The 25,727-nt window shown below is 46.8% G+C and overlaps 1 protein-coding gene across 2 annotated transcripts in view; it reads right to left on the bottom strand.

The window, feature by feature from the left end:
- Window positions 1–24,452, bottom strand: part of LOC147122504 (cyclin-dependent kinase-like 2) — a 79,484-nt gene extending 55,032 nt beyond the window's left edge. Inside the window, exons 1-2 of one of the 2 annotated variants that reach the window (XM_086006005.1) lie at window positions 24,124–24,452; window positions 12,040–12,230 (exon numbers count right to left, since the gene is read on the bottom strand). In XM_086006005.1, coding sequence (XP_085862131.1) covers window positions 12,040–12,219 — 180 coding nt within the window. In that variant the 5' untranslated portion in view covers window positions 12,220–12,230; window positions 24,124–24,452. The remainder of the gene's footprint in view (window positions 1–12,039; window positions 12,231–24,123) is intronic. The other variant, XM_086006000.1, reaches the window with a different exon arrangement.
- Window positions 24,453–25,727: the final 1,275 nt, after the last annotated feature.

Below are 25,727 nucleotides of genomic sequence, written 5' to 3'. Positions count from 1 at the left end.
TTTCTGTGGTCGCGACCGAGACTCCAGGATGGTATGTTGCCTCCCTGGTGCAAGGGTCAAGGATGTCTCGGCGCGGGTGCAGAACATTCTGGAGGGGGAGGGGGAACAGCCAGTTGTCGTGATACATGTTGGTACCAACGACGTAGCTAAAAAAAGGGAAGAGGTCCTACAAGTAGAATTTAGGGAGTTAGGAGCCAAGCTAAAAAGTAGGACCTCGAAGGTAGTAATCTCTGGATTACTACCAGTGCCACGTGCTAGTAAGAGTACAGAGAACAGGATAGTTAGGCTAAATACGTGGCTTGAGCAGTGGTGTAAGAGGGAGGGTTTTAAATTTTTGAGGCATTGGAACCAGTTTTGTGGTAGGTGTGACCTATACAAAAGGGACGGTCTACACCTGTGCAGAGATGGAACTGATGTTCTCGGGGTAATTTTTGATAAAGCAGTTCGGGAGCATTTAAACTAGTATGGCAGGGGGATAGAAACCTATGTAGTGAAATAGAGGAAAGTGAAAGGCAGACAGAAATAAATGGTAAAAGGGTGAGGAACAAAAAACAAAGGGCCAAACTAATTCATAAAAAATGTGAGCATAAAAAAAGCCTGAGGGTTTTATACCTTAATGCGAGAAGCATCAGGAACAAGGTAGATGAATTAGCTGTGGAAATAGAGGTTAATAATTATGATCTAATTGGGATTACGGAAACATGGTTGCAGGGTGAGCAGGGCTGGGAGCTTAACATACAGGGGTATTCAGTATTTAGGAAGGATCGACAAAAAAGAAAGGGAGGAGGGGTAGCATTGCTAGTAAAAGAGGGGATAAATGCAATTGAAAGGAAGGATATTAACTCAGTTAATACAGAATCTATATGGGTGGAGCTAAGAAATAGCGAGGGGCGAAAAACATTAATAGGAGTGGTATATAGGCCTCCAAATAGTAAAATAGAGGTTAGGGAGGGCATCACGAGGGAAATTAGAGAAGCGTGCAATAAGAGCACAGCTGTCATCATAGGTGACTTTAACTTACATATAGATTGGACTAGCCTAATCAGTAAAAATAATGAGGAGGAGGAATTCCTTGAGTGTTTAAGGGATGGTTATCTGGATCAATATGTCGAGGAACCAACTCGGGAACAGGCTATATTGGACTGGGTACTGTGCAATGAGAAGGGACTAATCAGTAATCTTGTTGTACGGGGACCCTTGGGTCAGAGCGATCATAACATGATCGATTTCTCACTCGAAATGGAGAGCGAAGAAATTGACTCAGAGACTAAGGTCCTGAATTTAAACAAGGGGAATTATGATGCCATGAGACGGGAACTGAGTAGGTCTGATTGGACAACGTTCCTGAGAGGACTGGAGGTAGATAAACAATGGCAAACATTTAAAGATAGAATGACAAAATTGCAAAAATTGTTTATACCAATCTGGCATAAAAGGAAATCTAAAAAGGTGACTCAACCGTGGATAACAGGGGAAATTAGAGACAGCATAAAATCCAAAGATAGGGCGTATAAAATAGCCAAAAAAAGCGCCAGAGCGGAAGATTGGGAACAGTTTAAGATAGAGCAAAGGAGGGCAAAGGGCATGATCAAGAGGGGCAAAATAGCTTACGAAAACAAGCTGGCGGAAAATATAAAAACTAACTCCAAAAGCTTTTATAAATATATCAAAAGGAAAAGACTGGTGAAAACCAAAGTTGGTCCATTGCAGTCAGATACGGGGGAATATATAATGGGAAATAAGGAAATGGCAGATCAACTAAATGCATACTTTGGGTCAGTCTTTACGAAGGAAGACACAAAAAACCTCCCTGGGATATCGGGAAAAATAGGGACATTGGCAAAGGAGGAACTGACGCAAATCAATATCTCTAAGGATATGGTGTTAAGGAAGCTAAAGGGATTGAAGGTGGACAAATCCCCAGGGCCTGATAACATGCATCCTAGGGTACTGAAGGAGGTGGCCCTAGAGATAGCGGATGCACTAAGGATGATTTTTCAGAATTCATTAGACTCGGGAACAGTGCCGATGGATTGGAGGGTAGCTAACGTTACCCCACTATTCAAAAAGGGGGGTAGGGAAAAAGCAGGTAATTACAGACCTGTAAGCCTTACATCAGTTGTGGGCAAAATGCTGGAGTCCATCATTAAGGATGAAATAGCGGAGCACTTAGCAAATGGGGACAGGATAGGACAGAGTCAACATGGATTTACAAAGGGTAAATCGTGCTTGACTAATCTATTGGAATTTTTTGAGGGAGTAACTGGTAGAATAGATGGGGGAGAGCCAGTAGATGTGGTGTACCTGGACTTCCAAAAGGCCTTCGATAAGGTCCCACATAAAAGATTAGCATGGAAAATTGAGGCTCATGGGATAAAGGGGAAAGTTTTGGCGTGGATAGGGAACTGGCTGTCAGATAGAAAACAGAGAGTTGGAATAAACGGCTCATTTTCTGAATGGCAGGCAGTAACAAGTGGGGTACCACAGGGATCTGTCCTGGGCCCCCAGCTGTTCACAATTTACATTAATGACCTGGATCAGGGAGTCGGATGCAGCATTTCCAAATTTGCAGACGACACTAAACTAGGAGGTGGGGTGGGCTCAGAGGAAGAGACCAGGAAGCTCCAGAGCGATTTGGACAGACTGGGCGATTGGGCGGATAAATGGCAGATGCACTATAATGTGGACAAGTGCGAAGTTATCCACCTTGGGTGCAGGAACGGGAGGGCAAATTATTATTTAAATGGCAATAGATTGGGAGAGGGGGAAGTACAGAGAGACCTGGGTGTTCTTGTACACCAGTCACTGAAGGCGAGCATGCAGGTGCAACAGGCGGTCAAGAAGGCAAACGGTATGCTGGCCTTCATAGCAAAAGGGTTAGAATACAGGAACAGGGATACCTTGCTGCAGCTGTACAGGGCACTGGTGAGACCACACCTCGAGTACTGTGTACAGTTTTGGTCGCCTCATCTGAGGAAGGATGTTCTTGCCATGGAGGGGGTGCAGCGGCGATTCACCAGGCTGATACCAGGAATGGCGGGAATGACCTATGAGGAGAGACTATGTAGTTTAGGGATGTACACACTGGAGTTTAGAAGATTGAGAGGGGACCTCATAGAAGTGTATAAAATTCTGACAGGTCTAGACAGACTGGATGCAGAAGGAATGTTTCCCTTGGTGGGTGAAAACAGAACTAGAGGACATAATTTAAGGATAAGGGCTAAACCATTTAGGACAGAGATGAGGGGGAATTTCTTCACTCAGAGAGTGGTGAACCTGTGGAACTCATTGCCACAGAGGGCAGTGTACGCCAGCTCATTAAATATATTTAAGAGGGAATTAGATATATTTCTACGGGCAAAAGGGGTTAAGGGTTACGGAGAGAAGGCGGGGACGGGATACTGAATTAAAGGATCAGCCATGATCTCATTAAATGGCGGAGCAGGCACGAAGGGCCGAATGGCCTACTCCTGCTCCTATCTTCTATGTATCTATGTATCTAGACTGGGGCTCTTTTCTCTAGAAAAGCGACTGAAGAGTGACCTGATCGAGATCTTTAAATTTATGAAGGGGTTCGATAGGGTCGACGTAGAGAAGATGTTTCCACTTGTGGGGGGAGACCAGAACTAGGGGCCATCAATATAAGAGAGTCACTAATAAATCCAATAGGGAATTCAGGAGAATCTTCTTTCCCCAGAGAGTGGTGAGAATGTGGAACTCGCTACCACAGGGAGTGGTTGAGGCAAATAGTATAGATGCATTTAGGGGGAAGCTGGATAAACACACGAGGGAGAAAGGAATAGCAAAACGTCCCATGGCACTTCACATTCCACCCTACACAAACTTGAGCTCATCCTAAACTCGGCTGCCCATGTCCTAACTCGCACCAAGTCCCGTTCGCCCATCACCCCTGTGCTCGCTGACCTACATTGGCTCCCGGTTAAGCAACATCTCGATTTCAAAATTCTCATCCTGGTTTTCAAATCCCTCCATGGCCTCGCCCCTCCCTATCTCTGTAATCTCCTTCAGCCCCACAACCCCCCCGAGATATCTGCGCTCCTCTAATTCTGCCCTCTTGAGCATCCCCAATTATAATCGCTCCACCATTGGTGGCCGTGCCTTCTGTTGCCTGGGCCCTAAGCTCTGGAATTCCCTCCCTAAACTCCTCCACCTCGCTACCTCTCTTTCTTCCTTTAAGACGCTCCTTAAAACCTCCCTCTTTGACCAAGCTTTTGGTCACCTGCCCTAATTTATCCTTATGTGGCTCGGTGTCAAATTTGTTGTCTTAAAATACTCCTGTGAAGCACCTTGGGACATTTTACTACGTTAAAGGCGCTATATAAATACAAGTTGTTGTTGTTGAATAGAAGGAGATGCTGATAGGCTGAGATGAAGAGGGGTGGGAGGAGGCTGGTGTGGAGCATAAACACCGGCACGGACCAGTTGGGCCGAATGTTTCTGTGCTGTACATTCTATGTAAAATAAATCCATCATAAAGAACCAACAAACACTTAATTAAAACAATCATCTGTGCCATTCAAACAAATCAAATAAACTTAAGCAGACTTGTATCTCCTTATTTTAGTAGGTAACTGAAAAACAGATACTAAACCTACGCAACAAGCAAACTGCATTCCAAAACTTGTTCAGGCTTGTCCAGATACCCAAGAACGCGTTAAACAAAGAGATTAAAATAACTTCAACAACATATTAACCAACACGTTCATTAGTACTACCACAGAACTCTGTTACATAACGGGCGGAGTGTATTTAACTGGACCATAATAATTAACAGAATAAAAGGCAAATTCATATCTAGCTACCCATCCATTAATATTTTTATTTTATAAATGTGCATTTTTTAGAATTGTAGAATCATACAGCACAGAAGGAGGCCATTCGGCCCATCGTGCCTGTGCCGGCTCTTTGAACGAGCTCTCCGATTAGTCCCACTCCCCCCTGCTCTTTCCCCACAGCCCTGCAAATTTCTTACATAGGATATACGGCACAGAAACAGGCCATTCGGTCCAACCAGTCCATGCCGGTGTTTATGCTCCACTCGAGCCTCCTCCCGTCTTTCCTCATCTAAATCTATCAGCATAACCCTCTATTCCCTTCTTCCTCATGAGCTTGTCCAGCCTCCCCTTAAATGCATCGATACTATTCACCGCAACCAGTCCCTGTGGTAGCGAGTTCCACATTCTCACCACTCTCTGGGTAAAGAAGTTTCTCCTGAATTCCCTATTGGATTTCTGGGTGACTATCTTATATTGATGGCCTCTAGTTATGCTCTTCCCCACAAGTGGAAACATTCTCTCTGTATCCACTCTATCAAAACCTTTCATAATTTTAAAGACCTCTATTAGGTCACCCCTCAGCCCTCTCTTTACAGGAGAAAAGAGACCCAGCCTGTTCATCCTTTCCTGATATGTATACCCTCGCATTTCTGGTATCATCCTTGTAAATCTTCTCTGCACCCTCTCCAGTGCCTCTATATCCTTTTTATAATATGACGACTAGAACTGTGCGCAGTACTCCAAGTGTGGTCTAACCAAGGTTCGATACAGGTTTAGCATAACTTCCCTACTTTTCAATTCTATCCCTCTAGAAATAAACCCTAGTGCTTGGTTTGCTTTTTTTATGGCCTAGCAGAAATAGACAGTTTCCTAGAAGTAAAGGGAATTGAGGGTTACGGGGAGCGGGCAGGAATTTGGACATGAGTCTAGGTTCGGATCGGACATGGCCCTGTGGGTAGCGGAGCGGGCCCAGGGGCCGTGTAGCCTGATCCTGCTCCTATTTCGTGTGTCTAATTCTGTTAGATTCAGGAGATGGTTCTGCGATAGTAGATTGGCGGTTAGGATCAGATCAGCCATGATCTTATTGAATGGCGGAGCAGGCTCGAGGGGCCGATTGGCCTACTCCTGCTCCTATTTCTTATGTTCTTATTGTTAACCCATGTCACTACTTTCAGTGATTTGTGTATTTGTACTCCCAGATCCCTTTGCTCTTCTACCTCATTTAGATTCTTATTTTCCAAGTAATATGTGACCTCACTATTTTTCTTACCAAAAGGTAATACCTTCTTTTCAAGTATTTATCCAATTCCTTTTTGAAAGTTACTGTTGAATCTGCTTCCACCGCCCTTTCAGGCAGCGCGTTCCAGATCACAACAACTCGCTGCGTAAAATAAAATTCTCCTCATCTCCCCTCTGGGTCTTTTACCAATCACCTTCACCCTGTGTCCTCTGGTTACTGACACTCCTGCCACTGGAAACTGTTTTTCTCCCTGTTTACTCTATCACAACCCTTCATAATTTTGAACACCTCTATTAAATCTCCCCTTAAACCTCTGCTCCACGGAGAACAATCCCAGCTTCTCCAGTCTCTCCACATAAGTGAAGTTGTAATAGGTCTAATTTGAGACCTTGTTATCTCATCTATTTGTTGTGTCAACTCCCAGGTGGTGCCAATTCCCATAATGAGTATATTAAAAAAATATATATTCATCAGCTGACAATGGGTAATTTACTAATGAAAGCAATATTCAGCGGGTTTAATGTTCATCTAAATCTAAATTCACCTCAAAGCACGTTTCTGCTGCAGTGGATATTATCTTATTAATGCTGTGAAACATAAATGTTAAGAAAGAATGCGACAGCAAATTCTGCAATGCTGAGCGCCTGACGGGGAGCCTCACTTCATGCAGAATTGGCCCTCGGAGACTTGATCACAGAAATCTAGGCTTACACTTCCAGCGCAGTACTGAGGGAGTCTCCACCACACTGTCGGAGGAGCAGTACTGAGGGAGTGCCGCACTGTCGGAGGGTCAGTACTGAGGGAGTGCCGCACTGTCGTAGGGTCAGTACTGAGGGATCTCCGCACTGTCGGAGGAGCAGTACGGAGTGAGTGCTGCACTGTCGGAGGGTCAGTACTGAGGGATCTCCGCACTGTCGGAGGAGCAGTACGGAGTGAGTGCTGCACTGTCGGAGGGTCAGTACTGAGGGATCTCCGCACTGTCGGAGGAGCAATACGGAGTGAGTGCTGCACTGTCGGAGGGGCAGTGCTGAGGGAGTGCCGCGCTGTCGGAGGGTCAGTACTGAGGGAGCGCGGCACTGTCGGAGGGGCAGTACTGAGGGAGCGCCGCACTGTCGGAGGGGCAGTACTGAGGGAGCGCGGCACTGTCGGAGGGGCAGTACTGAGGGAGCTCCACACTGTCGGAGAGGCAGTACTGTGGGAACGCCGCACTGTCGGAGGGGCAGTACTGAGGGAGCTCCACACTGTCGGAGGGGCAGTACTGAGGGAGCTCCACACTGTCGGAGGTGCCATCTTTCAGATGAGACGTTAAACCGAGGCCCCGTCTGCTCTCTCAGGTGGATGTAAAAGATCCCACAGCACTATTTCGAAGAAGAGCAGGGGAGTTCTCCCCGGTGTCCTGGGGCCAATATTTATTCCTCAATCAACACCACTAAAAACAGATTATCGGGTCATTATCACGTTGTTGTTTGTGGGAGCTTGCTGTGCACAAATTGGCTGCTGCATTTCCTACATTACAACAGTGACTACACTTCATTGGTTGTAAATTGTGCAATGCTGAATTGGGAAGTCCTGAGGTCATGAAAGGCGATATATAAATGCAAGTCTTTCTTTATTTCTTTTTACTTATAGTACTGGTAAAATACGTCATACTCACTCTAATGAGGCGATCCACGGAGAACACAATTTATCTATCTGCATACATCAAGCACCCCATAAAACATGAAGCAATTGTCTTTCCAACAGGCAGTTAGTGCGGTGTAACAGTATATCCATGGTTTGTGTATCTCAGCCACATCATATCTCACCAACCATTGTTTGCAGCCCTGCAGTTAATCAATTGGGCAGTAACTGGTGGAATCACAGACTGTGGGCAACAGATGGCGCATGCTGCAGTATAGCTGCTGTATTTACCTACACTTCACGTTTCTGCACCGCTTGTAGTCGCTCAGTACAGTACCACGAAAACCACTGACTGCAAACTTGGCAACCATCTGCACCATCACCATCACCACATTACAGGAAGGATGTGATTGCACTAGAGGGGGTGCAGAGGAGATTTACGAGGATGTTGCCAGGACTGGGGAATTTTAGCGATGAGGAAAGATTGGAGAGGCTGGGGTTGTTTTCTTTGGAACAGAGGAGGCTGAGGAGAGATTTAATTGAGGTGTATAAAATTATGAGGGACCTAGATAGAGTGGATAGGAAGGACCTATTTCCCTTAGCAGAGAGGTCAATAACCAGGGGGCACAGGTTTAAAGTAATTGGTCAGAGGTTTAGAGGGGAGTTGAGGAGAATTTTTTCACCCAGAGGGTGGTGGGGGTCTGGAACTCACTGCCTGAAAGGGTGGGAGAGGCAGAAACCCTCATCACATTTAAAAAGTATTTGGATATGAACTTGAAGTGCCGTAACCTGCAGGGCTACGGACCAAGAGCTGGAAAGTGGGATTAAGCTGGATCACTCTTTGTCGGCCGGCACGGACATGATGTCACCTTCCCAGCGATATTACCGTGGAAAAGCCAACGTTTTTGTCAGTTTCCCTGATTGCCGGCTGTGTGGGGGGGGGGGGGGGGGGGCTGTGGGGTGGAGCCACAGCGCAGCCAGTGTCGGAGCAGTGAATGACTGACCGCAACTTCAGGATTTCCGCGTTAGGCCGCGCGTGCGTTACGCCCTGAACTTGCGGTCAGTTTCAGAGGGGTAGTAGAATCATAGAATGGTTACAACACAGAAGGAGGCCATTGGGCCCGTCGAGCCCGTGCTGGCCCTCTGCAAGAGCACTTCAGCCAGTCCCACTCCCCCGACCTTTCCCCGTAAACCTGCAAATGTTTTTCCTTCAGGTACTTCTCCAATTCCCTTTATTACCCACCGCAAATTCAGGGCCATTAAAAAAAAACTTATGTTCATCAACTGACTCTGGCCAATTTACCAGCTTAATCTACAGGAAGTAACCACAGCATAAGCACGCGCTGAGGATTACTAATATGTGTTGTTGTGTAACTAGAGTGCTAAATGAATACTTGCCAATTCAAACTTATGGCCTAACTGGACATCAGAACTCAGCACAACAGTATAATGTTCCATATCATCTTTACATGTTATGTCTATGCCTGTCAATGATACCGACAGGCTGAATGGCAGCAGTAATTAGAGAACAATAGGTTGTGTTTTCCAATACTCAGGTACAGAGATGTAACAGTTACTCTTTCATAAACCTGCGTAACCTCTTCACCAACACTTCCACCGCGTGCATTGGGGGTTTTGTCTCACTTATGCATTCACCTCAGAAAAGAATCGCTTAAGTATCACTGCCATGTGAATGTTCGATAAATATCTTCATTATCAACAACAACTTGCATTTATATAGCGCCTTTAACATAGTAAAACGTCCCAAGACGCTTCACGGGAGCGCCCCATTCGCTCTCTCCTCTGTGCTCGCTGACCTACATTGGCTCCCGGTTCGGCAGCGCCTCGATTTCAAAATTCTCATCCTTGTTTTCAACTCCCTCCGTGGCCTCCTCACCCCCTCCCTATCTCTGTAATCTCCTCCAGCCCCACAACCCCCCGAGATCTCTGCACTCCTCCAATTCTGGCCTCTTGCGCGTCCCCGATTTTAATCGCTCCACCACTGGCGGCCGTGCCTTCAGCTGCCTGGGCCCTGAGCTCTGGAATTCCCTCCCTAAACCTCTCCGCCTCTCCCTCCTCCTTTAAGTCGCTCCTTAAAACCTCCCTCTTTGACCAAGCTTTTGGTCACCTGTCCTAATATCTCCTTATGTGGCTCGATGTCAAATTGTGTTTGATAATCGTTCCTGTGAAGCACCTTGGGACGTTTTACTACGTTAAAGGCGCTATATAAATGCAAGTTGTTGTTGAAAGGGGTAAACACAATCTATGAGCACAAACACCGGCACAGGCCTGTTGGGCCGAATGGCCTGTTTCTGTGCTGTAAGTACGATGTAATATGACCTGTTCCCATTCCATGCCTCCTTATGTACTTAATAAGGAAATAATTATCTATTTTCTTTTTAATCCATGATGATTTGCTGGTGACTACTGATCTGAAATCCTCGGTAATCCAGTGCTGGGTAAGTATCTCTGCTTCCTGGCAGTTTCATGAAGACTATTCTTCGGTGCTCTCTCAACCTCGGCAGTCGAGGGATAGTAGCTTTATTAAAATTCTGGGCACCGCACTTTAGGAAGGATGTGAAGGCCTTAGAGAGGGTGCAGAAAAGATTTACAAGAATGGTTCCAGGGATGAGGGACTTCAGTTACGTGGATAGACTGGAGAAGCTGGAGTTGTTCTCCTGAGAGAAGAGAAGATTGAGAGGAGATTTGATAGAGGTGTTCAAAATCATGAGGGGTCTGGACGGAGTAGATAGAGAGAAACTGTTCCCATTGGTGGAAGGGTTGAGAACCAGAGGACACAGATTTAAGGTGATTGGCAGAAGAACCAAAGGCGACATGAGGAAAAACATTTTCACGCAGCGAGTGGTTAGGATCTGGAATGCGCTGCCTGAAAGGGTGGTGGAGGCAGATTCAATCGTGGCTTTCAAAAGGGAATTGGATAAGTACCTGAAGGAAAAACATTTGCAGGGCTCCGGGGAAAGTGCGGGGGTTGGGACTAGCTGAAGTGCTCTTGCAGAGAGCTGGCACGGGCTCGACGGGCTGAATGGCCTCTTTCTGTGCGGTTATAATTCTATGATCCTAAAAGTAACGGGGAGGCTGAGGGCGGAGCGATGTAAACCAACTGGCAAGTTCTAGCGATTCGCAACTCACAGCGTATCTGAACATGCTGGCTGATGTGTCATCTCAGAGCAAGTGGGAAGTGGATATGGGTCCTGGCCATGTGTAGAGACACACCCTACCTTTGTAAATCCCTGGAAGATTGATCTTTATTGCTAACTGGCAACTGTAGGTTATAATCAGACAGCTTGTGAGCAGCTTAATTGGCACCCCATCCAGCACCTTAAACCCTTAAACATTCAACCCATCCAGCACCTTAAACCCTTAAACATTCACCCTATCCAGCACCTTAAACCCTTAAACATTCACCCCATCCACCACCTTAAACATTCACTCCCTCCACCACCGGCGTACCGTGGCTGCAGTATGTATCATCTACAAGATGCACTGCAGCAACTCGCCAAGGCTTCTTCGGCAGCACCTCCCAAACCCGCGACCTCTTCCACTTAGAAGGACAAGGGCAGCAGGCGCATGGGAACACCACCACCTCCAAGTTCCCCTCCAAGTCACACACCATCCTGACTTGGGAATAGATTGCCGATCCTTCATCGTCGCTGGGTCAAAATCCTGGAACTCCCTCCCTGACAGCACTGTGGGAGTACCTTCACCACACGGACTGCAGCGGGTCAAGAAGGCGGCTCACCACCACCTTCTCAAGGGCAATTAGGGATGGGCAATAAATGCTGGCCTTGCCCACGATGCCCACATCCCAGGAACAAATAAAAAAATAAATCCAATAGAGAATTCAGGAAAATCTTCTTTACCCAGAGGGTGGTGAGAATGGTTGAAGCGAATAGTATAGATGTATTTCAGGGGAAGTTGGACAAACAATAAGCTCAATGGATATGAAAATGTTGCTTGGTTGTAATAAATTACTAAATAGTAGAAGCTGGCTTTGCAACCCAATTGAAAGCTATTTACTGTAATGCCCTCTTTCACTTTTCTAAACCTTTCAAGTTTATATTTGTGAAATGCTCTTTACTTTTTGAACATTTCCCCCGTTTCACGCGACCCATTCTGACTGGTGAGCGCCAGCACTGCCCTGTATCCAACTGCTGCAGGAGTGAGAATGGCTCAGGTGTGGCTCTTCCTTTCCAGTTTCCGCTCCCTGTGAGTAACAGCATGGCTTCTGCTGCGGTTAAACAATATGCAACACCGCCACCTTCTCGAGAGCAGTGAGGGGGACGAGCAATAAACGCCGGGCCTTGCCAGCGACGCCCACATCCCGAGAATTAATTACTATTTTAGAAGCATGAAATAACTCACCTTTAATAACCTTATTTCCCTCGTGGCAATTTTTTTCACCATTTTGTCATCATCGCTATCGAGGAATTTTTTGATGGCTACAATTCTTCCATTCTCTTTGTTCCTGCATTTTATCACCATTCCATAGCTCCCTTCCCCCACCAGGCCCAGCTGTTCATACTTTTCCATACCTGTTAACATCCACCTGTGAACTGTAAGCACACAAACATTAACATGGAAGGCGATTTTTTAAAATGTATTCTCGTGTTTTCTAAATTACGTTAACGGCCACAATAAAAATGCAAAAAACAAACACAAGGGGTTCGTCTCCAGAGGGATTCAATTGAAAAGCGGCGATGTTAAACTTGTATCGCACAATATTACAAAAAGGATATCAAGGCACTGGAGAAGGTGCTAAAATGATTTACCAGGATGATACCTGAACGGAGAGGTTCTACCCATCAGGAAAGATTGAGCAGGCTGGGGCTCTTCTCCAGAAAAGAGAAGGCCGAGGGGCGACCTGATGGAGATCTTTAAAATTATGCCGGGATTCGATAGGGTAGACGTAAAGAAGATGTTTCCACTTGTGGGGGAGACCAGAACTAGGGGCCATCAATATAAGAGAGTCACTAATAAATCCAATCGGGAATTCAGGAGAAACTTCTTTCCCCAGAGAGTGGTGAGAATGTGGAACTCGCTGCCACAGGGAGTGGTTGAGGCAAATAGTATCGATACATTTAAGGGGAGGCTGGATAAACACATGAGGGAGAAAGGAATCGAAGGATATGCAGATGGGGTGAGATGAAGAGGGGTGGGAGGAGGGTGGTGTGGAGCAGAAACACCGGCACGGACCAGTTGGGCCGAATGGCCTGTTTCTGTGGTGGACATTCTATGTAATGTAATGAAAGAATACTTGCCATTTACAGGCATTCGATGACAAGGTGACCAATAGCATTAATTACCATGAGTGGCGGCTGTCTCAATCACCAGAAAATTCAACAATGATGGTACACAATATGTGCTTTAACCCGTACCCTGCCGAGAGAGCAAAATATAAATCTTAACTTCACATTACAACTTGCATTGATACCATGCCTTTAACATTGTAAAACATCCCAAGGCGCTTCACAGGAGCGATTTCAGAGATAATTTGGCATTGAGCCACATAGAGAGATATTAGGACAGGTGAAAGGTCGGTTTTAAGGAGTGCCTTAAAGGAGGAGAGGCGGAGAGGTTTAGGGAGGGTGATGAAATAAACTCTGTGTTCTGATATTTGTACTTGTACTTGTAATGTCTGGAATGTTCCACCGGGGGGAACCACTAATGCTCCTCCCTGGCCCCGCCCCTCTTCTGGTATGTTCTACCAAGGGCTCGGTCGATGATGAACTCTGTTAACTCTGCCATGATTCTTACTTAATAAAAGGCTTCAGTCTTAAGCTTTAACTTCACGGATTCGGGCAGCTATTTGGCACATCAGGGAGGGAATTCCAGAGCTCGGGGCCTCGACAGCTGAAGGCACGGCCGCCAATGGTGGAGCGATTAAAATCGGGGATGTTCAAGAGGCCAGAGTTGGAGGAGCGCAGAGATCTCGGAGTGTTGTGGGGCTGGAGGAGGTTACGGAGATAGGGAGGGGGGGGGGGGCGAGGGCCATGGAGGGATTTGAAAATAAGGATGAAAATTTGTGGCATGTGGGTAATCTTAGAGATATGAGATATTTCAAAGTAGAAGAACTTCAGAGTTTAGCTTCAATATTCGAAGAATCTACAAATTGCCACAACGAATGGAAAAAGTCACTCTTTGGAAGAAAGTAGCAGCCTCAGTACGAGCTGCTCTGATATGACCAGGATGTCTGGTTTGAAACATACTCCTGTCAGTCTGTGGATCACAAAGGCCGCTCAGAATGAAAACCAGAGTTATTGTTACAGACATTGAGACCTTGAAACTCAATGCCCGGTCACACGGTCTGAGCACCTTTCTGGCAGGTCAATACAAAAGGTTATTGTGTTGTCGAAAGCGAGGCCTCTGCTTCAGTGATGCACCAGCGTCTGTCACGCGGGCCGTGAATAATTCTCACAAACACCTCTTAATCCAAACTCTTCTCAGTGGGAGTGACAACACTGTAAAACTGAGCTTGATGGTTAGATTTGTCAGCAGGATATACGACATGGAGGAAGAGTAAATCAATCGTTCATAACTAAATGGGAGAAGTGATGCCAAGCTCCCACATTAACAATTAACCACTTGCGGAAACTGCTTCCAGGCAATCAGTCGCAGTTCAGCATTTTCCTGCTCAGTCTGACTCGTACCTCCCTGCTCGAACTTGAGCCCGTAATCAAGGCCGATACTCCCAGCGCAGTACTGAGGGAGTGCTGCACTGTCGGAGGGTCAGTACTGAGGGAGTGCTGCACTGTCGGAGGGGCAGTACTGAGGGAGTGCTGCACTGTCGGAGGGGCAGTACAGAGGGAGTGCTGCACTGTCGGAGGGTCAGTACTGAGGGAGTGCTGCACTGTCGGAGGGGCAGTACTGAGGGAGTGCTGCACTGTCGGAGGGGCAGCACTGAGGGAGTGCTGCACTGTCGGAGGGGCAGTACTGAGGGAGCGCCGCACTGTCGGAGGGTCAGTACTGAGGGAGTGCTGCACTGTCGGAGGGGCAGTACTGAGGGAGTGCTGCACTGTCGGAGGGGCAGTACTGAGGGAGTGCTGTACTGTCAGAGGGGCAGTACTGAGGGAGTGCTGCACTGTTGGCGGGTCAGTACTGACGGAGTGCTGCACTGTCGGAGGGGCAGTACTGAGGGAGTGCTGCACTGTTGGCGGGTCAGTACTGACGGAGTGCTGTACTGTCGGAGGGGCTGTACTGAGGGAGTGCTGCACTGTTGGCGGGTCAGTACTGACGGAGTGCTGCACTGTCGGAGGGGCAGTACTGAGGGAGTGCTGTACTGTCAGAGGGGCAGTACTGAGGGAGTGCTGTACTGTCAGAGGGCCAGTACTAAGGGAGCACCACGCTGTCGGAGGGGCAGTACTGAGGGAGCGCTGCACTGTCGGAGGGGCAGTACTGAGGGAGTGCTGCACTGTTGGAGGGTCAGTACTGAGGGATTGCTGCACTGTCGGAGGGGCAGTACTGAGGGAGTGCTGCACTGTTGGAGGGGCAGTACTGAGGGAGTGCTGCACTGTCGGAGGGTCAATACTGAGGGAGTGCTGCACTGTCGGAGTGGCGGTACTGAGGGAGTGCTGCACTGTCGGAGGGGCAGTACATAGAAACATAAAAGATAGGAGCAGGAGTAGGCCATTCGGCCCCTCGAGCCTGCTCCGCCATTCAATGCGATCATGGCTGATCATCCAAATTCAGTACCCAGTCCCTGCCTTCTCCCCATACCCCTTGATCCCTTTAGCCTTAAGAAATATATCGAACTCCTTCTTGAATATATTTAATGTATTGGCCTCAACTGTCTTCTGTGGCAGTGAATTCCACAGGTTCACCACTCTCTGGGTGAAGAAATTCCTCCTCATTTCTGTCCTAAATGGCTTACCCCTTATCCTTAGACTGTGACCCCTGGTTCTGGACTCCCCCGACCATCGGGAACATCCTTCCTGCATCTAGTCTGTCCGGTCCTGTCAGAATTTTATAAGTTTCAATGAGATCCCCTCTCATTCTTCTAAACTCCAGCGAGTACAAGCCCAATCGACCCAATCTCTCCTCATACGTCATTCCAGCCATCCCAGGTATCAGCCTGGTGAATCTTCGCTGAACTCCTTCCATGGCAAGAATATCCTTCCTCAGATAAGGCGACCAAAACTGCACACAATACTCAAGGTGCGGTCCCACCAAGGCCCTGTACAACTGCAGCAAGACATCTTTGTTCCTGTACTCAAACCCTCTCGCTACGAAGGCCAACATGCCATTTGCCTTCTTAACCGCCTGCTGCACCTGCATGCTTACCTTCAGCGACTGGTGCACAAGGACACCCAGGTCTCGTTGCACTTCCCCTTCTCCCAATCTATTGCCATTCAGATAATAATCTGCCTTCCTGTTTTTGCCACCAAAGTGGATAACCTCGCATTTATCCACGTTATATTGCATCTGCCATGCTTTTGCCCAATCACCCAACCTGTCCAAATCATCCTGGAGTTTCTCGGCATCCTCCTCACAGCACACACGCCCACCCAGCTTTGTGTTGTCTGCAAATTTGGAGATATTACATCTAGTTCCCTTGTCTAGATCATTAATATATATTGTGAATAGCTGGGGCCCAAGGACCGATCCCTGCGGTACCCCACTAGTCACTGCTTGCCACTCGGAAAAAGACCCGTTTATTCCAACTCTTTTCTTTCTGCCTGCCAACCAGTTCTCTATCCAAGTCAATACCTTGCCCCCAATCCCATGTGCCTTAACTTTACACGCTAATCTATTATGCGGGACCTTATCGAAAGCCTTCTGAAAGTCCAAATACACCACATCCACTGGTTCTCCATTACCTATTTTACCAGTTACATCCTCAAAAAATTCCAGTAGATTAGTCAAGCACGATTTACCTTTTGTAAATCCATGTTGACTTTGTCCGATCCTGTCACGGTTTTCCAAGTGCTCTGCTATTACATCTTTTATAATGGACTCTAGCATTTTCCCCACTACCGATGTCAGGCTTACCGGTCTGTAATTCCCCGTTTTCTCTCTACCACCTTTTTTGAATAGTGGGGTAACATTAGCTACCCTCCAATCCATGGGTACTGTTCCAGATTCCATCGAATGCTGGAAGATGATCAGCAAAGCATCAACTATTTCTAAAGCCACTTCCTTAAGTACCCTAGGATGTAGATTATCAGGCCCTGGGGATTTATCGGCCTTCAATCCCATCAAATTCCCTAACACCATTTCCCTACAAATACTGATTTCTTTCAGTTCCTCTCTTTCATCAGACCCTATGTTCCCTGACATCTCTGGGAGGTTATTTGTGTCCTCCTTTGTGAAGACAGAACCAAAATATGTATTTAATTGGTCTGCCATTTCTTTGTTCCCCATTATAAATTCCCCTGATTCTGACTGCAAGGGACCTACACTTGACTTCACCAATCTTTTTCTCTTCACATATCTATAAAAGCTTTTACAGTCAGTTTTTATGTTCCCTGCAGGCTTACTCTCATATTCTATTTTCCCTTTCTTAATTAATCCCTTTGTCCTCCTTTGTTGAATCCTAAACTGCTCCCAATCCTCAGGTTTACTGCTTTTTCAGGCCAATTTATATGTCCTCTCCTTGGATCTTATGCTGTCCCTAATTTCCCTTGTTAGCCACGGTTGAGTCACCTTTGTTTTATTTTTATGCCAAACTGGGATGAACAAATTCTGTAGTTCATCTATGCGGTCTTTGAATGTTTGCCATTGCCTATCCACCGTCAACCCTTCGAGTGACATTCCCCAATCAATCCTACCCAACTCGCGCCTCAGACCATCGTAGTTTCCTTTATTTAAATTTAGGGCCCTAGTCTCTGATTCGACTACTTCATTCTCCTTCTTAATGAAGAATTCGATCATATTATGATCGCTCCGACCCAAGGGGCCTCGTACAACAAGATTGCTAATTAATCCTTTCTCGTTACATAATGCCCAGTCTAAGATGGTCTGATCTCTAGTTGTTTCCTCGACATATTGGTCCAGGAAACCATCCCTTAAACACTCCAGGAATTCCTCCTCCACTGTATTGTTACTAATTTGGTTAGCCCAATCTATATGTAGATTAAAGTCACCCATGATGACTGCTGTGCCCTTATTGCACGCTTCTCTAATTTCCCTTTTAATGCCGTCCCCAACCTTCGCATTACTGTTTGGAGGTCTATATACCACTCCCACTAACGTTTTCTGCCCCTTGGTATTTCTCAGTTCTACCCATAGATTCCACATCATCAGAGCTAATATCCTTCCTTACAATTGTGTTAATCCCTTCTTTAACCAGCAATGCTACCCCACCTCCCTTTCCTTTTTGCCTATCTTTCCTGAATATTGAATACCCCTGGATGTTGAGTTCCCAGCCTTGGTCACCCTGGAGCCATGTTTCCGTAATCGCAATCAAATCATATTCGTTTACCTCTATTTGCGCAGCTAATTCATCCACCTTATTACGAATGCTCCTCGCATTAAGACACAAAGCCTTCAGGCTTGTTTTTTTAACGCTCTTACACCTATTAGAATTATTATTTACTGTGGCCATGCTTGATTTAAACCCTTGATTTCTCTGCCTGTCACTTTTGTTTTTCTCCTTCCTGTCTTTTGCTTTTATCCTTGTTTCCCTTTCCTCTGTCTCCCCGCTCAGGTTCCCAACCCCCATCCATTTTAGTTTAAACCCTCCCCCAGAGCACTAGCAAACACTCCCCCTAGGATATCGGTCCCGGCCCTGCCCAGGTGCAAACCGTCCGGTTTGAACTGGTCCCACCTCCCCCAGAACCGGTTCCAATGTCCCAGGAATTTGAATCCCTCCCCCTGGCACCATTCCTCTAGCCACGTATTCATCTGAAATATCCTTCTATTTCTACTCTGACCAGCACGTGGCACTGGTAGCAATCCTGAGATTACTGCCTTTGAGGTCCCGAGGGAGCGCCGCACTGTCAGAGGGGCAGTACTGAGGGAGCGCCGCACTGTCGGAGGGGCAGTACTGAGGGAGCGCCGCACTGTCAGAGGGGCAGTACTGAGGGAGCGCCCCACTGTCGGAGGGGCAGTACTGAGGGAGTGCTGCACTGTCGGAGGTGCTGTCTTTCGGGTAAGACGTTAAACCGAGGCCCCATCTGCTCTCTCGGGTCAACGTAAAAGATCCCACGGCACTAGTTTGAAGAAGAGAAGGGGAGTTCTCCCCGGTGTCCTGGGGCCAATATTTATCCCTCAACCAACATCACTCCCTCCAAATGCACTGGCGTGTCAGCGGAGTGGGACTTGAACCACGGACACGCTGTACATGTTGGGATTCACAGTATAAGTTCAGGGCACAAGTCTTTCTCACTTCTAATAATTTAACAGAGGCAAAATCTAAAGTCCGCTGATTCATACCATATGTTCATATCGACTTAATTTTGGAAGATTGGGTCAATAGTCTTCAATAATACAAGATAAGCAGCACCTTGACTGCAGGAGAGTCAAACAAAGTGGTAATAATCCAGGGGCTCAATTGGGGTCCTTGTGATCTATGAGAATTATTTATGATTGCCAAGATTTGCTGCTGACTTAATTCATATTCAAGGCTGGTATTTTCTTTATTCACAATCAAAAATAAAAGCTTTTGGAGAATAAAACGGATAAAGTGCTGCAGAATTGAGTTCAGCAGAAAGTGAATTTAATCAGGAGGATCCCGTGTGACCCAAACCAGGGGTCACAGTCTCAGGATAAGGGGTCGGCCATTTAAGGCTGAGATGAGGAGAAATTTCTTCACTCAGAGGGTTGTGAATCTTTGGAATTCTCTGCCCCAGAGGGCTGTGAATGCCGAGTCGTTGAGTATATTCAAGGCTGAGATCGATAGATTTTCGGACTGTCGGGGAATCAAGGGATATGGGGATCAGGCGGGACAGTAGAGTTGAGGTCGAAGATCAGCCATGATCTTATTGAATGGTGGAGCAGGCTCGAGGGGCCGAATGGCCGACTCCTGCTCCTAATTCTTATGTTCTTAAACTGAAATGAGGTGTCATTTAATTGGATGGGTTGACTGTGGGGAAATATTGATGGAGTTTATTCATTGATACTGTGCTCTCAGATTGGTCGGAGAATGGTCCTCCCATCGAGCAAGGCTCCCTCCGGGGAATGTGGGATTGCTGAATTTGACCTTACCTGACTGCATTACTCTTTATTATACTGCACACATGTCACAAGGTGAATTGGTAACATCAAGAAGCCGAAAAGTAGTGACGTGAATCAGTCATTCATGAAAGAAAGACATGAAATAACACTGAGCGGCCTACGGGTGGCGCTGTCCAGGGTGAGTATAAATACTCAGGCACGGGCCCAGCTTGCGCAGGACATTCTTAACAGGAACTAGTGAAGGACACAACTAGACCGCCATGTTGTAAAACAGTTGATTAAAGCTTTGTTTAATGCTTAGACCAAGTGCCTAGTAGTTTTCTTACGTCAAGTAGTCTTTACATCAACTTGGCCTTTGGTTTAGTTACCACAGCAAAGATCTAGGATCACCTATTCAGGTAATGCACCCTTTACGTTATTTTTTTCCCCTTTCTGGTAAATAAGGATTAATTTTAAGAATGATTTCCAGCTCGATCAATTATCAAGGCTCATCTGGCAAATCATCTCTTTCAAAAAGACAACAGAAGATTGGATGGAAGCAATCTAACTGCCCACGAGAGTGAGGGATCGTGAGTTGTGATCACAGCCTCACTTGACTAAGTTCTGCTTTACCGCTCAACATCATGACCTAATATCATCTCCTAATGATAATAATGAACGTTCAGACATGTCTAATGCTATAATTGGGAACTGAGAGCTGATACCACTCAACCTAAACTAGGTAACTAAGCAACAGATGTTTTGTTATCATAAACTATTCTAATCTGTTACAAATTGTCAGACAGGAAGAGGTTAGAGTTAATTTAAGACAACACTCCCCACCCCCAGGTAAAGAAAGAAAGATTCGCATTTCTATAGCGCCTTTCACAACCTCAGGACGTCCCAAAGCGCTTTACAGCCAATTAAGTACTTTTTGAAGTGGAGTCACTGTTGTAATGTAGGAAACGCGGCAGCCAGTTTGTGCACAGCAAGCTCCCACAAACAGCAATGTGATAATGACCAGATCATCTGTTTTAATGATGTTGGTTGAGGGATAAATATTGGCCAGGACACCGGGGAGAACTCCCCTGCTCTTCTTCGAAATAGTGGCCGTGGGATCTTTTACGTCCACCTGAGAGGGTGGGTGGGACCTCTGTTTAACATCTCGTCCAAAAGACAGATGAAGTTGTTTCCAGGGCTGGTATCAGCATAGAACTTTACAAATCAACTTGCTGAGCAGTTCTCAGGCAGAACACTCCCACTGAGGCTGGAGACTTCTCTTTACTTGTGCTGCCCTTGTACTCGGCTCAGATTGGCATCGTTTGAACTTGTCCTGAACTCAGAACTCCTGGTACTGTTCAAATTCCAAGTTTACTATTCAGGTGGGCTTGAATCAAATCACATGGGGGGAATACCTTACGCTGGTACAGTACTTGTTAGTCCAAACTGGTCATGGCCTGAACTCAAAAAGCTCCTTCAATCCTGCTAAAACAATCTTCGGCTGGAGAGTCTAGAACCAGGGGTCACAGTCTCAGGATAAGGGGTCGGCCATTCAGGACTGAGATGAGGAGGAATTTCTTCACTCAGAGGGTGGTGAATCTTTGGAATTCTCTACCCCAGAGGGCTGTGGAGGCTCAGTCGTTGAGTATATTCAAGACAGAGATCGATAGATTTTTGGACTCTAGGGGAATCGAGGGATATGGGGATTGGGCGGGAAAGTGGAGTTGAGGTCGAAGATCAGCCGTGATCTTATTGAATGGCGGAGCAGGCTCGAGGGGCTGAATGGCCGACTCCTGCTCCTATTTCTTATGTTCTTATGAAATAATCTAAATGGTACTATTTTGAGGAGGATACAAGAGCAGAGGGACCCGGGGGGTAAATATTCACAAATCTTTGAAGGTGGCAGGGCAAGTTGATAAGGTGGGTAAGAAAGTGTCTGGGATACTTGGCTTTGTAAATATTGCATACAAAAACAAGCATTTCTGGTATCATCCTTGTAAGTCTTCTCTGCACCCTCTCCAGTGCCTCTAGGTCCTTTCTCTAATATGGCGATATCCTTTTTATAATCAGGGTAGTGGAGATCTCACCCCCAAAAGGCTGTGGATGGTGGGGGTCAATTGAAGTTTACAAGAGTGGGATCGATAGAGAATGAAGGGATAAGGAGCAGAGGTGTGGAAATGGAGTTGTGTACAGATCCACTGTGATCTCATTGAATGGTGGAACGGGCTAGAGGGGCTGAATGGCCTCCTCCTGCCCCTACATTCCTAACATACAACTGCACATTTGTTCTATTTAGCATTTATGGCTGGGCCGTTCTCGTTGCTTGTGGCAGGTGCACGAGTCTATTATATGGGCCGGATGAATCGCACTTGTTCTTGAGCTTGAACTGTGTCTGTGCACTCACAGTGGATCAGCTGCTGTAAACAAGGACAATTTCTTGACCGTGAAATACCTGTCGCGCTTTGCCGTCACTCTGGTGCACTTTCATCATCTGTCAGCTTGAACGGTGCGAGAATATCCTTTGCTTTGAATGTCAGTTTTGGCTCTGGGTGTAAGGTAACACTCTTGCCTCCGAGCCAGTGGGTCATGGGTTCACACTCCCCTTCACCACTTGTGCTCCTAGTGTAAGCTTCCACTCCAGTGCATTCCTGAGGGAGCGCTGCATTCCTGAGGGAATGCTGTCTCTTGGATAAGACATTAAACCCAGGCCCCGGTCTGCGTAGGCAGGTGAATGTCAAGGGATTCCCCTGGTGCTATTTGAAAACGCGTTGGAGAGTTCTTCCATTGTGCTAGCTGACATGTATCCCTCCACCGCCACCAGCAAAACCAGATTAATTCGTCATTGATCTAATTGGCTGTTTGCTTGCTGTGCACAATCAGGCTGCTGCGTTTCCTACATAACACTGACTGCAATTGAGAATAATTCATTGACAGTGAAGCACTTTGGGGCATCCTGAGGATGTGAAAGGTGCTATATAAATGCAAGTTCTTAACTATCACCCTTGCAGTAAATGAGTGTGTTTACTTGTGTAACACTGCCATTGAGGAATATAAGAAAGTACAGGTCAGTAAAACCCTCTGCCGTCCATCTGGCCAGTGCCGAAAGTGAAAGCTTCTCAAGAGCTCATTCCCTCAAATCGTAGAATCTCACAGAGGGAGGCCATTCGGCCCATCGTGCCTGTGCCGGCTCTTTGAAAGATTCTCTCCAATTAGTCCCACTCCCCCTGCTCTTTCCCCACAGCCCTGCACATTTTAATCTTTCATGTATTTATCCAATTCCCTTTTGAAAGTCACTATTGAATCTGCTTCCACCACCATTTCAGGCAGCGCGTTCCAGATCACAACAACTCGCTGGGTAAAAACAATTCTCCTCCTCTCCCCCTCTGGTTCTTTTGCCAATTATCTTCACTCTGTGTCCTCTGGTTACCGACCCTCCTGCCACTAGATACAGTTTCTCCTTATTAACTCTATCAAAGCCCATAAATATGAATGTCTCTATTAAATATAAGAATATAAGAATTAGGAGCAGGAGTCGGCCATTCGGCCCCTCGAGCCTGCTCCACCATTCAATGAGATCATGGCTGATCATCGACCTCAACTCCACTTTCCTGCACTATCCCCATATCCCTCGATTCCCTTAATATTCAAAAATCTATCGATCTCAGCCTTGAATATACTCAACGACTGAGCCTCCACAGCCCTCTGGGGTAGAGAATTTCAATGATTCTCCACCCTCTGAGTGAAGAAATTCCTCCTCATCTCAGTCCTAAATGGCCGACCCCTTATCCTGAGACTGTGACCCCTGGTTCTAGACTCTCCATATCTGTCCAATTCTCCCTTCATTAACTTTCTCCCTGGACAGTCTGTTATCCGCGTTCATCCCACTCTGTGTAGAGGAACTAAATCTAAAGTGTGCATCTTTCTTCCTCTGGTTCTGGAACCCGCGAGTCTTGAACATTTAACTCAATGACACAGTAACTCCACTGGACGCTTGATTGAATCCCAGAACTATGCAAAGTTTTGAACGTTCAAAGTTTTGAAATCAGTAAAAGCAAAGATGTCTCAATAAACTCGGAGAGAAAATGCTGTAAAGACTCCACTTTTCTTGAATATATTAATGTCCCTCCGGCTCAGGACCAATGCCTCAAGGCGGGGTTTATCCAACTCCGCTTTAATTATCCAATTATCAAACTACAGACTAAACTATTTCCAGTAACATCCCCGAGTCTCTCAGTACCCGCCTAATATCTCCATCCACTTTCAATCTGCAGCCCAATTCTCCCCAAGTCTCTCTCTGCCCAGTGACTCTCTGGATTATGATTCGATTTCTGATCTCCCTGACGTTGCTCACTGTACCTCCATAAGTCGGGTTCGGCTCAACTCATCCATCGGCCCGGGGCACCCGCGGGAGCAGCCGAGGTCCGCCGCTGGATTTGTGAAGAGACTCGACGCCTTTTGTCATTTCCAGATCTCCTCCCCTCCCTCGTCACATAAAAGCCCGACAGAGCTGCGTCTGGTTGTGCTGAACCTTTGGTGACAGTGAATAAGGCTCAGCACCTGGGCAGTGCTTCTCACCCTGCGAGGACCAAGGACCAGAGAGCCTGGCCAGTCCCAGTCCCAGTCCCGTCCCTCTGGGCAGGACACCCTCACCACCGGGACAGAGAGAAGGAGTCTGTGTGTGTGTGTTAGTGTTACCAACAGCAACAAGTGACTCTCTCCACAACACCATGCACCAGCCCAGCTGCAGAACCAAGTCATAAACAAAAACACTAGCTGAAATTGCTCTGTCGCACAATAAAATAAGTTTTATTCTATGTACAAAATCTTCATTGAGATGAGGAGGAATTTCTTCACCCAGAGAGTGGTGAACCTGTGGAATTCTCTACCACAGAAGGCAGTTGAGGCCAATTCATTAAATATATTCAAGAAGGAGTTAGATATATTTCTTAAGGCTAGAGGGATCAAGGGATATGGGGAGAAGGCAGGGACAGGGTAGTGAGTTTGGATGATCAGCCATGATCTCATTGAATGGCGGAGCAGGCTCGAGGGGCCGAATGGCCGACTCCTGCTCCTATCTTCTATGTTTCTATGTTTCAACAGAACATGGAACTTTGATTATGTTTCTGGTTCCATTTCCCTCATTAACTTTTTTGGGGGGGGAAAAAAAGTCGGAAAAAAAAAGGTTTGCACAAAAAGTTCACCCAGTTGGTGATGGACAGCTGGGACTGAACAAAGGAAAAGACTGCATGCAGATGCTGGAAATGCCTTACAGAAAATGCTGGCAGCACAGGGCAGGTGAGTCAGCATCTGTGGAGAAAACAACATACTTGGCACCGAGTCAGTGAGCTGCAGACAGCCTGTGCGCTGCTACAGTTGAAAATTAGACACAAACACAAATAGTGAAGTAAATGCATTATAAATATTGGAACCCCCTCCTCAATCTGGTAGAGTTATAAACTCAGCCACCTTTTTTACATTTTCTAATCAGGTAAATGCACCTCAAGTTGTCTAGCAGTAGTAGACATCTTTCATCCCAGTTCTGACGAAGAAGTCAGTACTGACCCTCCGACAGTGTAGCGCTCCCTCAGTACTGCCCCTCTGACAGTGCGGCGCTCCCTCAGTACTGTCCCTTCGACAGTGCGGCGCTCCCTCAGTACTGATCCTCCGACAATGTAGCACTCCCTCAGTACTGCCCCTCCGACAGTGCGGCTCTCCCTCAGTACTGCCTCTCCGACAGTGCGGCACTCCCTCAGTACTGCCCCTCCGACAGTGCGGCGCTCCCTCAGTGCTGCCCCTCCGACAGTGCGGTGCTCCCTCAGTACTGCCCCTCCGACAGTGCGGCGCTCCCTCAGTACTGCCCCTCCGACAGTGTAGCTCTCCCTTAGTACTGCCTCTCCGACAGTGCGGCGCTCCCTCAGTACTGCCTCTCCGACAGTGCGGCACTCCCTCAGTACTGCCCC

The sequence above is a fragment of the Somniosus microcephalus genome, chromosome 2, assembly GCF_052327205.1.
Source record: "Somniosus microcephalus isolate GS21.2 chromosome 2, FLI_Smic_1.0, whole genome shotgun sequence".
Taxonomy (NCBI): Eukaryota; Metazoa; Chordata; class Chondrichthyes; order Squaliformes; family Somniosidae; genus Somniosus; species Somniosus microcephalus.
Note: the sequence above shows the minus strand (reverse complement) of the source record. Positions and strands in the feature narration are given on the sequence as shown.